Source organism: Oncorhynchus clarkii, unplaced genomic scaffold (genome assembly GCF_045791955.1).
Source record: "Oncorhynchus clarkii lewisi isolate Uvic-CL-2024 unplaced genomic scaffold, UVic_Ocla_1.0 unplaced_contig_11072_pilon_pilon, whole genome shotgun sequence".
Taxonomy (NCBI): domain Eukaryota; kingdom Metazoa; phylum Chordata; class Actinopteri; order Salmoniformes; family Salmonidae; genus Oncorhynchus; species Oncorhynchus clarkii.
This window is the reverse complement of record NW_027257930.1, coordinates 385,363-400,273: the sequence shown is the minus strand read 5'-3', so window position 1 is coordinate 400,273 and position 14,911 is coordinate 385,363. Positions and strand designations below refer to the sequence as shown.

The 14,911-nt window shown below is 40.3% G+C and overlaps 1 protein-coding gene across 1 annotated transcript; it reads left to right on the top strand.

Annotated features, from left to right (window-relative positions):
- The first annotated feature begins 490 nt into the window (after window positions 1–490).
- LOC139393694 (NLR family CARD domain-containing protein 3-like) lies at window positions 491–13,830 on the top strand. The gene is made up of 7 exons (XM_071142038.1): window positions 491–577; window positions 707–935; window positions 1,312–3,082; window positions 3,369–3,542; window positions 11,771–11,944; window positions 12,483–12,529; window positions 12,908–13,830. Exons 1-7 carry the CDS (start codon window positions 518–520, stop codon window positions 13,435–13,437), a joined length of 2,985 nt encoding a protein of 994 aa, XP_070998139.1. The 5' UTR covers window positions 491–517; the 3' UTR covers window positions 13,438–13,830.
- The last annotated feature ends 1,081 nt before the right edge of the window (window positions 13,831–14,911 follow it).

Genomic DNA, 14,911 nt, shown 5'->3' with positions numbered 1-14,911 from the left:
ATAAAGTAGTGGTTTAATCATTTACCAACATTTCTGAAAATGGATCTATAGCGTTTGGAATGAAACTCTTCTTGTGTTTCCCCATCTGAGCTCAGAGTAGATGAGATGTAATGTTTGTCTCTGTTGTGTTGAAGTCCAATCAAGCAGGAGAGACCAGCCTCCCCTGTTCCCAGCTGTGTGTCCATGAAGAGTGACCGGTCTATGAATCCTCCTCTATACTTTAGAGAGGGAGACTTTTCTACTGAACAAAGGTAAGAAGAACTCATGGGTCAGTGAGTTAAACAACACCGTCTCTAGTCATTTCTACTCTCCCATTTTCCCATTTCTGTTTGTTGTTTCATTATCCATAGGCTCATCCTTTTGTCCATGCTGTGTGTGTGTGTGTGTGTGTGTGTGTGTGTGTGTGTGTGTGTGTGTGTGTGTGTGTGTGTGTGTGTGTGTGTGTGTACTCTCTGGATGAGGAGATGTAATCTCATGTTTTGTCCACAGAAACCAACAGGAGAGATCAGAGTCAGAGATGATTCTCAGTGGTCAGTCTTCCCAGAGTCATCAAACAGACCTGGCCTCCATATTCAGTGTATGTGGTCCTGTTATGTACATTTGTTTTTGTTTACCTCTAGTAAAGTTGATCTGTCAATCATTCATTAATGTGTTAATGAGAAAGCATTTATTCTCTTGCTTAACTTATTTACTTTATTTATTTCAGATGCTTGAAGAGAAAATTATGACATTTGTGAAGAACGAGCTGAAGATGTTCAAGAGGATTCTTAGTCCAGAACCCCCAGAAGGCTTTGAGAGTCAGAAGCAGGATAAGGAAGTGGTGGATGCTGAAGATGAGAAGCAGGAGAGCAGTGCCAGAGAGGGGGCTCTGAAGATCACACTGCACATCCTGAGGAAAATGAACCAGAAGGAGCTTGCTGACACACTGGAGAAATGTAAGATCTGTCTGCCTCATGTTGAATGCTGTTTTATAACATTTAAAAGCTGTAGCTAAAGTACAGCTAAAGTAGCTGTGTAACTTAATGATATTGTAGCAGCCTTAACACAACACCTAGTGACCTCATCAAGTAGCAGCAGGGATGTGTTGTGTTGATTAATTTATTTAGAGAGACAGAACATTAATAATACCATCAATAATACCAATAATAATATAATCAGTCACACCAGTCTATAATGCATTATGAAAACATTTACACATTTATACAGTCAGTTAAGATAATAAATTATTCTAATGTAAAACTTTATAACAGTCCTACAATACTGTAGGCATTAAAACAGACGTAATATTAATATCCTCTGTGTTATTTCTAGATTCAGATGAGCTTGCTGTGATTTGCCAACGTGAACTCAAATCTAATCTAAAGAAGAAGTTTCAATGTGTATTTGAGGGGATCGCTAAACAAGGAAACCCAACACTTCTCAATAAGATCTACACAGAGCTCTACATCACAGAGGGTGGAACAGGAGAGGTCAATAATGAACATGAGCTGAGACAGATTGAGACAACAACCAGGAAACAAGCAAGACCAGAGACTGCAATCAAATGTAACGACATCTTCAAACCCTTAACTGGACAAGACAAACCTATCAGAACTGTGCTGACAAAGGGAGTCGCTGGCATTGGAAAAACAGTCTCTGTGCAGAAGTTCATTCTGGACTGGGCTGAAGGAAAAGCAAATCAGGATGTCCAATTTGTATTTTCATTCCCTTTCCGGGAGCTGAATTTGATGAAAAAGGACAAACACACTTTCATTGAACTTCTTAATCACTTCTCAATGGAAACCAAACAATCAGGAATCTCCATCTACAACAAGTACAAAGTTCTGTTCATCTTTGATGGTCTGGATGAGTGCCGACTGCCCCTAGACTTCCAGAAGAACAAGATCTGTTGGGACGTCACAGAGTCAACCTCAGTGGATGTTCTGCTGACAAATCTCATCAAGGGAAATCTGCTTCCCTCTGCTCTCCTCTGGATAACTACCCGACCTGCAGCAGCCAATAAGATCCCTTCATGGTGTGTTGACCAGGTAACAGAGGTGCGAGGGTTCAATGACCCACAGAAGGAGGAGTACTTCAGGAAGAGATTCAGTGATGAGGACCTGGCCAGCAGAATCATCTCACACATAAAGACATCAAGGAGCCTCCACATCATGTGCCATATTCCAGTCTTCTGTTGGATTTCTGCAACAGTCCTTGAACACATGCTGAAACATAAGAGAGAAGAGATGCCCAAGACTCTGACTGAGATGTACACACACCTTGTGGAGTTTCATACCAAACAGAAGAATGAAAAATATCTTGGGAAAGAAGAGACAGGTCCACACTGGAATAAAGAGAGCATTCTGTCACTGGGAAAACTGGCTTTTCAACAGCTTGTGAAGGGCAATCTGATTTTCTATGAAGAAGACCTGAAACAGGCTGGCATTGATGTCAATGAAGCCTCAGTGTACTCAGGATTGTGCACACAGCTCTTTAAAGAGGAATGTGTGCTGTACCAGGACAAGGTGTACTGCTTCGTACATCTGAGCATTCAGGAGTTTCTGGCTGCTGTATATGTGTTCCTCTCATTCATCAACAACAATGAGAATCTAATGAACAAACTGCAAACAAACGACAAGCCTGAAGTTACTTTCTACAAGAGTGCTGTGGATAAAGCCTTACAAAGTGAGACGGGAAACCTGGACCTTTTCCTCCGCTTCCTTCTGGGCCTCTCACTGGAGTCCAATCAGAAGCACTTACGAGGTCTACTGACAAAGACAAGAAGCAGCTCACAGAGCCATGAAGAAACAGTCGAGTACATCAAGGAGAAGATCAGGGAGAATCCCTCTCCAGAGAGGAGCATCAATCTGTTCCACTGTCTGAATGAACTGAATGACCATTCTCTAGTGGAGGAGATCCAAAGATACCTGAGCTCAGGAAGTCTCTCAAAACCCAACCTGTCACCTGCACAGTGGTCAGCCCTGGTCTTTGTGTTGCTGACTTCAGAAAAGGAGCTGGATGTGTTTGACCTGAAGAAATACTCCAGATCAGAGGAAGGTCTTCTGAGGCTGCTGCCAGTGGTCAAAGCCTCCAGAGCTGTTCTGTGAGTAAATAAAATGACATTTAAGAACTAATCATCAGAAAGAAATATTCAGTTTAGAGAAAAATATGTATTATAATATGTATAATATATTATTTTGAAAAACATAATGAATCAATGCATTGATGTTCACATTAGTATAACAATATGACCATACAATTCTAGGAGACGGAAGATTAATCTATATGTTGTTTGAGAGAATAAACCAAATGCATCTGCCATTGTCCTTCTACACTACTGGTGTTAAATTAACAGTGTGTTTGTGAAGTCATGATGATCTCTCTGTCAGTCTGTCAGGCTGTGGAGTCACAGAGGAAGGCTGTGATTCTCTGATCTCAGCTCTGAGGTCAAACCCCTCACACCTGAGAGAGCTGGATCTGAGTAACAATGACCTGAAGGATTCAGGAGTGAAGCTGCTCTCTGCTGGACTGGGGAATCCCCACTGTAAACTGGAGACTCTGAGGTCAGTATTCCTGTAGTTGGTCAACAAGTGATAACTGTTCACCAGATCCACATGTGATCCACAAGCTTCACTGTCTAAATAGATATGGTGTGGACTGTTTACTCAATACAATCTAAATCTGATACCTCACTGTCTAAATATATATGGTGTGGACTGTATACTCAATACAATCTAAATCTGATACCTCACTGTCTAAATAGATATGGTGTGGACTGTTTACTCAATACAATCTAAATCTGATACCTCACTGTCTAAATAGATATGGTGTGGACTGTATACTCAATACAATCTAAATCTGATACCTCACTGTCTAAATAGATATGGTGTGGACTGTATACTCAGTACAATCTAAATCTGATTCCTCACTGTCTAAATAGATATGGTGTGGACTGTATACTCAATACAATCTAAATCTGATTCCTCACTGTCTATCTTCTGACAGATACTGCTTTTTAAACTGGTCTGGTCAGTCTACTATAATATTTGTACTATACATGTTTCTATCTGCAGGCAATACTTTGATCATTTGTCATTTTTTATGATGATACACTATTTTACGAATAGATATGGCAGGTTTCAGGACACTGATATATCTGAATATGTTGAAAAAATATACTGCCACTATTTTCACCACCAAAGAATAGAAGTGTGATTTTAAAATGATTTGACTCTTTGCAGGCTGTCAGGCTGTCGAGTCACAGAGGAAGGCTGTGCTTCTCTGGTCTCAGCTCTGAGGTCAAACCCCTCACACCTGAGAGAGCTGGACCTGAGTAACAATGACCTGAAGGATTCAGGAGTGAAGCTGCTCTCTGCTGGACTGGGGAATCCCCACTGTAAACTGGAGACTCTGAGGTCAGTATTCCTGTAGTTGGTCAACAAGTGATAACTGTTCACCAGATCCAAATGTGTTTACCAGGCACACATAGTCCACACCATATGTGTTTGGACAGTGAAGCTTACAGTTTTAAATGTGGTGCTTTGCTCCGGCATTTTGGATTTGAGATACAATGTTTCATATTAGGAGACAGTACAGAATGTCACCTTTTATTTGAGGTTGATGGTGAGAGGTTAGTATGTTTTGTTGTAGCCTCTGTTATTGGTAATGGTGAGAGGTTAGCATGTTTTGTTGTAGCCTCTGTTATTGGTAATGGTGAGAGGTTAGCATGTTTTGTTGTAGTCTCTGTTATTGGTAATGGTGAGAGATTAGCATATTTTGTTGTAGCCTCTGTTATTGATAATGGTGAGAGGTTAGCATGTTTTGTTGTAGTCTCTGTTACTGGTAATGGTGAGAGGTTAGCATGTTTTGTTGTAGTCTCTGTTACTGGTAATGGTGAGAGGTTAGCAAGTTTTGTTGTAGCCTCTGTTATTGGTAATGGTGAGAGATTAGTATGTTTTGTTGTAGCCTCTGTTATTGATAATGGTGAAAGGTTAGCATGTTTTGTTGTAGTCTCTGTTATTGGTAATGGTGAGAGGTTAGTATGTTTTGTTGTAGCCTCTGTTATTGATAATGGTGAAAGGTTAGCATGTTTTGTTGTAGTCTCTGTTACTGGTAATGGTGAGAGGTTAGCAAGTTTTGTTGTAGCCTCTGTTATGGGTTATGGTGAGAGGTTAGCATGTTTTGTTGTATCCTCTGTTATTGGTAATGGTGAGAGGTTGGCATGTTTTGTTGTAGTCTCTGTTACTGGTAATGGTGAGAGGTTAGCATGTTTTGTTGTATCCTCTGTTATTGGTAATGGTGGATGGTTAGCATGTTTTGTTGTAGCCTTTGTTATTGGTAATGGTGAGAGGTTAGCATGTTTTGTTGGATCGTCTGTTATTGGTAATGGTGAGAGGTTAGCATGTTTTGTTGTAGCCTCTGTTATTGGTAATGGTGAGAGGTTAGCATGTTTTGTTGGAGCCTCTGTTATTGGTTATGGTGAGATGTTAGCATGTTTTGTTGTAGCCTCTGTTATTGGTAATGGTGAGAGGTTAGCATGTTTTGTTGTATCCTCTGTTATTGGTAATGGTGAGAGGTTAGCATGTTTTGTTGTAGCCTCTGTTATTTTTAATGGTGAGAGGTTAGCATGTTTTGTTGTAGTCTCTGTTACTGGTAATGGTGAGAGGTTAGCAAGTTTTGTTGTAGCCTCTGTTATTGATAATGGTGAGAGGTTAGCATGTTTTGTTGTAGTCTCTGTTACTGGTAATGGTGAGAGGTTAGCATGTTTTGTTGTAGTCTCTGTTACTGGTAATGGTGAGAGGTTAGCAAGTTTTGTTGTAGCCTCTGTTATTGGTAATGGTGAGAGATTAGTATGTTTTGTTGTAGCCTCTGTTATTGATAATGGTGAAAGGTTAGCATGTTTTGTTGTAGTCTCTGTTATTGGTAATGGTGAGAGGTTAGTATGTTTTGTTGTAGCCTCTGTTATTGATAATGGTGAAAGGTTAGCATGTTTTGTTGTAGTCTCTGTTACTGGTAATGGTGAGAGGTTAGCAAGTTTTGTTGTAGCCTCTGTTATGGGTTATGGTGAGAGGTTAGCATGTTTTGTTGTATCCTCTGTTATTGGTAATGGTGAGAGGTTGGCATGTTTTGTTGTAGTCTCTGTTACTGGTAATGGTGAGAGGTTAGCATGTTTTGTTGTATCCTCTGTTATTGGTAATGGTGGATGGTTAGCATGTTTTGTTGTAGCCTTTGTTATTGGTAATGGTGAGAGGTTAGCATGTTTTGTTGGATCGTCTGTTATTGGTAATGGTGAGAGGTTAGCATGTTTTGTTGTAGCCTCTGTTATTGGTAATGGTGAGAGGTTAGCATGTTTTGTTGGAGCCTCTGTTATTGGTTATGGTGAGATGTTAGCATGTTTTGTTGTAGCCTCTGTTATTGGTAATGGTGAGAGGTTAGCATGTTTTGTTGTATCCTCTGTTATTGGTAATGGTGAGAGGTTAGCATGTTTTGTTGTAGCCTCTGTTATTTTTAATGGTGAGAGGTTAGCATGTTTTGTTGTAGTCTCTGTTACTGGTAATGGTGAGAGGTTAGCAAGTTTTGTTGTATCCTCTGTTATTGGTAATGGTGAGAGGTTAGCATGTTTAGTTGTAGCCTCTGTTATTGGTAATGGTGAGAGTTTAGTATGTTTTGTTGTAGCCTCTGTTATTGGTAATGTTGAGAGGTTAGCATGTTTTGTTGTAGCCTCTGTTATTGGTAATGGTGAGAGGTTAGTATGTTTTGTTTTAGCCTCTGTTATTGATAATGGTGAGAGGTTAGCATGTTTTGTTGTAGCCTCTGTTATTGGTAATGGTGAGAGGTTAGCATGTTTTGTTGTAGCCTCTGTTATTGGTAATGGTGAGAGGTTAGCATGTTTTGTTGTATCCTATGTTATTGGTAATGGTGAGAGGTTAGCATGTTTTGTTGTAGTCTGTTATTGGAAATGGTGAGAGGTTAGCATGTTTTGTTGTAGTCTCTGTTACTGGTAATGGTGAGAGGTTAGCATGTTTAGTTGTAGCCTATGTTATTGGTAATGGTGGATGGTTAGCATGTTTTGTTGTAGCCTCTGTTATTGGTAATGGTGAGAGGTTAGCATGTTTTGTTGTAGCCTCTGTTATGGGTTATGGTGAGAGGTTAGCATGTTTTGTTGTAGTCTCTGTCACTGGTAATGGTGAGAGGTTTTCATGTTTTGTTGTAGCCTCTGTTATTGGTAATGGTGAAAGGTTATTATATTTTGTTGTAGCCTCTGTTTTTGATAATGGTGAGAGGTTAGCATGTTTTGTTGTAGCCTCTGTTATTGGTAATGGTGAGAGGTTAGCATGTTTTGTTGTAGTCTCTGTTACTGGTAATGGTGAGAGGTTAGCAAGTTTTGTTGTAGCCTCTGTTATGGGTTATGGTGAGAGGTTAGCATGTTTTGTTGTATCCTCTGTTATTGGTAATGGTGAGAGGTTAGCATATTTTGTTGTAGCCTCTGTTATTGATAATGGTGAGAGGTTAGCATGTTTTGTTGTAGTCTCTGTTACTGGTAATGGTGAGAGGTTTTCATGTTTTGTTGTAGCCTCTGTTATTGGTAATGGTGAGAGGTTGGCATGTTTTGTTGTAGTCTCTGTTACTGGTAATGGTGAGAGGTTAGCATATTTTGTTGTAGCCTCTGTTTTTGATAATGGTGAGAGGTTAGCATGTTTTGTTGTAGTCTCTGTCACTGGTAATGGTGAGAGGTTTTCATGTTTTGTTGTAGCCTCTGTTATTGGTAATGGTGAGAGGTTAGCATGTTTTGTTGTAGTCTCTGTTACTGGTAATGGTGAGAGGTTAGCACGTTTTGTTGTAGCCTCTGTTATGGGTTATGGTGAGAGGTTAGCATGTTTTGTTGTATCCTCTGTTATTGGTAATGGTGAGAGGTTAGCATATTTTGTTGTAGCCTCTGTTATTGATAATGGTGAGAGGTTAGCATGTTTTGTTGTAGTCTCTGTTACTGGTAATGGTGAGAGGTTTTCATGTTTTGTTGTAGCCTCTGTTATTGGTAATGGTGAGAGGTTGGCATGTTTTGTTGTAGTCTCTGTTACTGGTAATGGTGAGAGGTTAGCAAGTTTTGTTGTAGCCTCTGTTATTGATAATGGTGAGAGGTTAGCATGTTTTGTTGTAGTCTCTGTTATTGGTAATGGTGAGAGGTTAGAATGTTTTGTTGTAGCCTCTGTTATTGATAATGGCGAAAGGTTAGCATGTTTTGTTGTAGTCTCTGTTACTGGTAATGGTGAGAGGTTAGCATGTTTAGTTGTAGCCTCTGTTATTGGAAATGGTGAGAGGTTAGTATGTTTTGTTGTAGCCTATGTTATTGGTTATGGTGAGAGGTTAGCATGTTTTGTTGTATCCTCTGTTATTGGTAATGGTGGATGGTTAGCATGTTTTGTTGTAGCCTCTGTTATTGGTAATGGTGAGAGGTTAGCATGTTTTGTTGGAGCCTCTGTTATTGGTTATGGTGAGATGTTAGCATGTTTTGTTGTAGCCTCTGTTATTGGTAATGGTGAGAGGTTAGCATGTTTTGTTGTATCCTCTGTTATTGGTAATGGTGAGAGGTTAGCATGTTTTGTTGTAGCCTCTGTTATTGGTAATGGTGAGAGGTTAGCATGTTTTGTTGTAGCCTCTGTTATTGGTAATGGTGAGAGGTTAGCATGTTTTGTTGGAGCCTATGTTATTGGTAATGGTGAGAGTTTAGCATGTTTTGTTGTAGTCTGTTATTGGTAATGGTGAGAGGTTAGCATGTTTTGTTGTAGCCTCTGTTATTGGTAAAGGTGAGAGGTTAGCATGCTTTTGTTGTAGCCTCTGTAACTTTCTCACTCATTATTATTCATGATTCTTTCATGATTTTTCTTAATCATGGCATCATCAGGATTAATTTATTATTGTTTAGAAACATGTTATCTACTTTCTTAGACAGAAAAGTACTCCACTCATCATCCACCATTTTATTATTGGGCAAAACACAACCAACGAGTTTACAACAAAAAACTAAATGTTTGACTATTTTAATACACTATGAGTGAATTGTTCAGAATACTTAAGACTTCTTCAAATGGGGAGACTGGAAACATAAATTCTTTTCATTTTTAATAGTGAAACACATATGTCTTAAAATACCCTCAAATTAATGGTGACATTATAAACGGTCACGTCATATGAAACATTTGACCTCAAATCCAAAATGTTGGAGAATAGAGCCACATTTAAAATGTTAGCTTCACTGTCAAAATAGATATGGTGTGGACTGTATACTCAATACAATCTAAATCTGATACCTCACTGTCTAAATAGATATGGTGTGGACTGTTTACTCAATACAATCTAAATCTGATACCTCACTGTCTAAATAGATATGGTGTGGACTGTATACTCAATACAATCTAAATCTGATTCCTCACTGTCTAAATAGATATGGTGTGGACTGTATACTCAATACAATCTAAATCTGATACCTCACTGTCTAAATAGATATGGTGTGGACTGTATACTCAATACAATCTAAATCTGATACCTCACTGTCTAAATAGATATGGTGTGGACTGTATACTCAATACAATCTAAATCTGATACCTCACTGTCTAAATAGATATGGTGAGGACTGTATACTCAATACAATCTAAATCTGATACCTCACTGTCTAAATAGATATGGTGAGGACTGTATACTCAATACAATCTAAATCTGATTCCTCACTGTCTAAATAGATATGGTGTGGACTGTATACTCAATACAATCTAAATCTGATTCCTCACTGTCTGTCTTCTGACTGATACTGCTTTTTAAACTGGTCTGGTCAGTTTACTATAATATTTGTACTATACATGTTTCTATCTGCAGGCAATACTTTGATCATTTGTTATTTCTAATAATTAAACATTCATTTATAAATAGATATGGCAGGTTTCAGGACACTGATATATCTGAATATGTTGAAAAAATATACTGCCACTATTTTCACCACCAAAGAATAGCAGTGTGATTTTAATATGATTTGACTCTTTGCAGGCTGTCAGGCTGTCTAGTCACAGAGGAAGGCTGTGCTTCTCTGGTCTCAGCTCTGGAGTCAAACCCCTCACACCTGAGAGAGCTGGACCTGAGTAACAATGACCTGAAGGATTCAGGAGTGAAGCTGCTCTCTGCTGGACTGGGGAATCCCCACTGTAAACTGGAGACTCTGAGGTCAGTATTCCTGTAGTTGGTCAACAAGTGATAACTGTTCACCAGATCCACATGTGTTTACCAGGCACACATAGTCCACACCATATGTGTTTGGACAGTGAAGCTTACAGTTTTAAATGTGGTGCTCCAGCGTTTTGGATTTGAGATACAATGTTTCATATTAGGAGACAGTACAGAATGTCACCTTTTATTTGAGGTTGATGGTGAGAGGTTAGTATGTTTTGTTGTAGCCTCTGTTATTGGTAATGGTGAGAGGTTAGCATGTTTTGTTGGAGCCTCTGTTATTGGTTATGGTGAGAGGTTAGCATGTTTTGTTGTAGTCTGTTATTGGTAATGGTGAGAGGTTAGCATGTTTTGTTGTATCCTCTGTTATTGGTAATGGTGAGAGGTTAGTATGTTTTGTTGTAGCCTCTGTTATTGGTAATGGTGAGAGTTTAGCATGTTTTGTTGTAGCCTCTGTTATTGGTCATGGTGAGAGTTTAGCATGTTTTGTTGTAGCCTCTGTTACTGGTAATGGTGAGAGGTTAGCATGTTTAGTTGTAACCTCTGTTATTGGTAATGGTTAGAGGTTAGCATGTTTTGTTGTTGTCTGTTATTGGTAATGGTGAGAGGTTAGTATGTTTTGTTGTATCCTCTGTTATTGGTAATGGTGAGAGGTTAGCATGTTTTGTTGTAGCCTCTGTTATTGGTAATGGTGAGAGGTTAGCATGTTTTGTTGTAGCCTCTGTTATTGGTAATGGTGAGAGGTTAGCATGTTTTGTTGTAGCCTCTGTTATTGGTAATGGTGAGAGGTTAGCATGTTTTGTTGTAGCCTCTGTTATTGGTAATGGTGAGAGGTTAGCAGGTTTTGTTGTAGCCTCTGTTATTGGGAATGGTGAGAGGTTAGTATGTTTTGTTGTAGTCTCTGTTATTGGTAATTGTGAGAGGTTAGCATGTTTTGTTGTAGCCTCTGTTATTGGTAATGGTGAGAGGTTAGTATGTTTTGTTGTAGCCTCTGTTATTGGTAATGGTGAGAGGTTAGCATGTTTTGTTGTAGCCTCTGTTGTTGGTAATGGTGAGAGGTTAGCATGTTTTGTTGTATTCTCTGTTATTGGTAATGGTGAGAGGTTAGCATGTTTTGTTGGAGCCTCTGTTATTGGTAATGGTGAGAGTTTAGCATGTTTTGTTGTAGCCTCTGTTATTGGCAATGGTGAGAGGTTAGCATGCTTTGTTAGCATGTTTTGTTGTAGCCTCTGTAACATTCTAACTCATTATTATCATTATTCATTCAATATCTTTTTAAATCATGGCATCCTCAGGATGAATCTAGTCGTGTTTAGAGACATGTTGTCTACTCACTTATAAAGAACATTTCTCCAGTCATCATCCACTATTCAGTTAATAATCGACAATACAATAATAACCCAAAATACATCCAAAACAAACTATGAAACATTTGATTTCAAAACCATTAATTTCTGAATAGATATGGAAGGTTTCAAGACACTGATATATCTGAATATGTTAAAAAAATATACTGCCACTATTTTCACCACCAAAGAATATCAGTGTGATTTTAATATGATTTGACTCTTTGCAGGCTGTCAGGCTGTCTAGTCACAGAGGAAGGCTGTGCTTCTCTGGTCTCAGCTATGAGGTCAAACCCCTCACACCTGAGAGAGCTGGATCTGAGCTACAATCACCCAGGAGACTCAGGAGTCAGACTGCTCTCTGCTGGACTGGAGGATCCACACTGCAGACTGGAGAAACTCAAGTATGTAGAGGGTTTATGTCAATGTTCATATCAGACATGTTTCACTTATCAGGCTAGTTAAGACAAACATTCTGACCACCACTTGGACACTTGTGCGTCCAGTGTGACACACTTGACTCATACACACACTGGACACACACACACACACACACACTGGACACACACACACACAGGTAAAACACACACACACACAAACACTCACACTGGACAAACACACACTGGACTCACACAGACACACACTGGACACACACACACAAACTGGACACACACACACACACACACACAAACACGCACATGCACTGGACACACACACACACACTGGACACACAAAAACACTCACACACACACTGGACAAACACACACTGGACGCACACACACTGGACACACACACACACTGGACACACACACTGGACACACACACACACTGGAGGCACACACACACTGGACACACACAAACACACACTGGACACACACACACTGGACACTGAGTTCAGGTCTATCCCTCAATCACTGTCTGTTCTTCTGCTTACCGCTACAGTGTGGAACATGGTGGAGAGAACACAATGAAACCTGGGATTAGAAAATGTGAGTGTTGACTGCTGTGAAGAATATGACTAAGAATAAGTCTTAATTCAAGTTAAGTCAAAGACCACCATCATTACTTACTTGGTCATATTAAATATCAGCTGTAGTTCTACAGAAGCAGAAATCAGGGACACCAAAGAGTTGCTTTAACTGTGTGTGTGTGTGTGTGTGTGTGTGTGTGTGTGTAATTAATGTGAATAAGTGTGTTTTATATTACCATACAGTATAACACATGATCATTCAACAAGTCTCAAGTTACCTTAACTTCTCCTTTTGATACCTAGAAACATCTACATTAAATGAATTAGTGAAAAGTGAGTTAACATTCTAATGTGAATGATGATGATTTCTAATATTGTGTCTGGTTTCATCCATCAGATGTCTGTGATCTCACACTGGACCCAAACACAGCACACAGACTCCTCTCTCTGTCTGAGGAGAACAGAAAGGTGACATGGAGGAGAGAGAAGCAGCCGTATCCTGATCACCCAGAGAGATTTGAGAACTGGGAGCAGGTGCTGTGTAGAGAGGGTCTGACTGGGCGCTGTTACTGGGAGGTAGAGAGGAGTGGGAGAGAGGCTGTTATAGGAGTAACATATAAAGGAATCAACAGGAGAGGAGGGGTTAATGACTGTTGTCTTGGATGCAATGACAAGTCCTGGAGTCTGTTCTGTTCTGACAACAGTTACACTGCCTGGCACAATAATAATCCCACTACCATAGACGTCCCCTCCTCCAGCTCCCACAGAGTAGGAGTGTATCTGGACAGGCCAGCCGGCACTCTGTCCTTCTATAGAGCCTCCTCTGACACACTGACCCACCTGTTCACATTCACCTCCACATTCACTGAGCCCCTCTATCCAGGGTTTGGGGTTTGGTTTAATGGTGACTCAGTGTCCCTGAAATAATAATGGTGGTTTGGTGACTCAGTCTGTCAGTACACACACACACACACACACACACACACACACACACACACACACACACACACACACACACACACACACACACACACACACACACACACACACACACGCTGGACACACACACACGCTGGACACACACACACACTAGACACACACACACTGGACACACACACACACATTGGACAATCACAAACTCACTGGACTCACACACACACATACACGTCTTCCTATAGTTGTGAGGTCCTCTTACAATAACACCGTTAAAATACCAATGTGATCATTTGTGATAATTTGTTGTCTTTTATGTTGAATTACAAATAATAATGAATAACAAATTGTATAATTATATATAGACATACGCTCCATAGTTGTACAAGTATACAAGGATATATTGTACTTTTCATAATAAAACAGACTTGAAACAAGAAAAGGCATGTTAATTGTGAAAACAGTTTGTTTATTGATTTTACGTTATATTCTATTACGAATAGAATTAAACAAATTGTACAATTAGTACAACAGAGTGTTGTAATGCAGGGTCACTATAGCAACAGAGTGTTGTAATACAGGGTCACTATAGCAACAGAGTGTTGTGATGCAGGGTCACTATAGCAACAGAGTGTTGAGATGCAGGGTCACTATAGCAACAGAGTTCTCTGCCCTCTCTGCTCTCTCACTCCCTCTGCTCTCTCTCTCTCTCCCTCTCTCTGCTCTGCTGCTATCTCTTTTCTCTGCTCTCTCTTTGCTCTCTGCTCTCTCTGCTCTCCCTCTGTTCTCTGCTCTTCTCTCTCTGCTCTATGCTCTCTCTCTCTCTGTTCTCTGCACTCTCTCTCTCTGCACTCTCTCTGCTCTATGCTCTCTCTCTGCTCTGCTCTCTGCTATCTCTGTTTTCTCAGCCTGCTCTCTGCTTGCTCTCTCTTTCTGCTATATCTCTCCCTCTGCTCTCTCTGCAGGGTCACTACAGCAACGTAGTGTTGTGATGCGGCCCTGGTGGAGTGAATCTACGACAAGAGTTTTGTGAGTTTTGTGATCCGGTGGAATCTCTCCAGACCAGAGGACTGTCTTCTAGGAGAGGAACCCTGTGACATCATCATCAGAGAAGGAGATTCTAGACACACTCTCTCAGCCTGATCTCTGCTCTCGCTCTGCTCTCTCTCTATGCTCTCTTCTCTCGCTCTCTCTCTGCTCTCTACTCTCTCTGCTCTCTCTCTGCTCTCTGCTTTCCCTGTTCTCTGCTCTCTCTCTGTCCTCACTGTGCTCTCTTTGATCTCTCTGCTCTCTCTCTGCTCTCTCTGTTCTTCTCTCTCTCTGCTCTCTACTCACTCTCTCTGCGCTCTCTGCTGTCTCTGCTCTCTTTTCTCTCTCTCTGCTCTCTCTGCTCTCTGCTCTGCTGCTCTCTCTTTTCTATGCTCTCTCTGCGCTCTCTCTGCTCTCGCTCTGCGCTCTCTCTGATCTC

What these genes read in the sequence shown, in the direction of transcription:
- LOC139393694 (XM_071142038.1), top strand. Translation starts at nt 518, where the DNA reads ATGATTCTCAGTGGTCAGTCTTCCCAGAGTCATCAAACAGACCTGGCC. An exon ending in TGTAAACTGGAGACTCTGAG is followed by an intron (nt 3,543 to 11,770) that starts GTCAGTATTCCT and finishes GACTCTTTGCAG; the next exon opens with GCTGTCAGGCTGTCTAGTCA. An exon ending in GAAACCTGGGATTAGAAAAT is followed by an intron (nt 12,530 to 12,907) that starts GTGAGTGTTGAC and finishes TTCATCCATCAG; the next exon opens with ATGTCTGTGATCTCACACTG.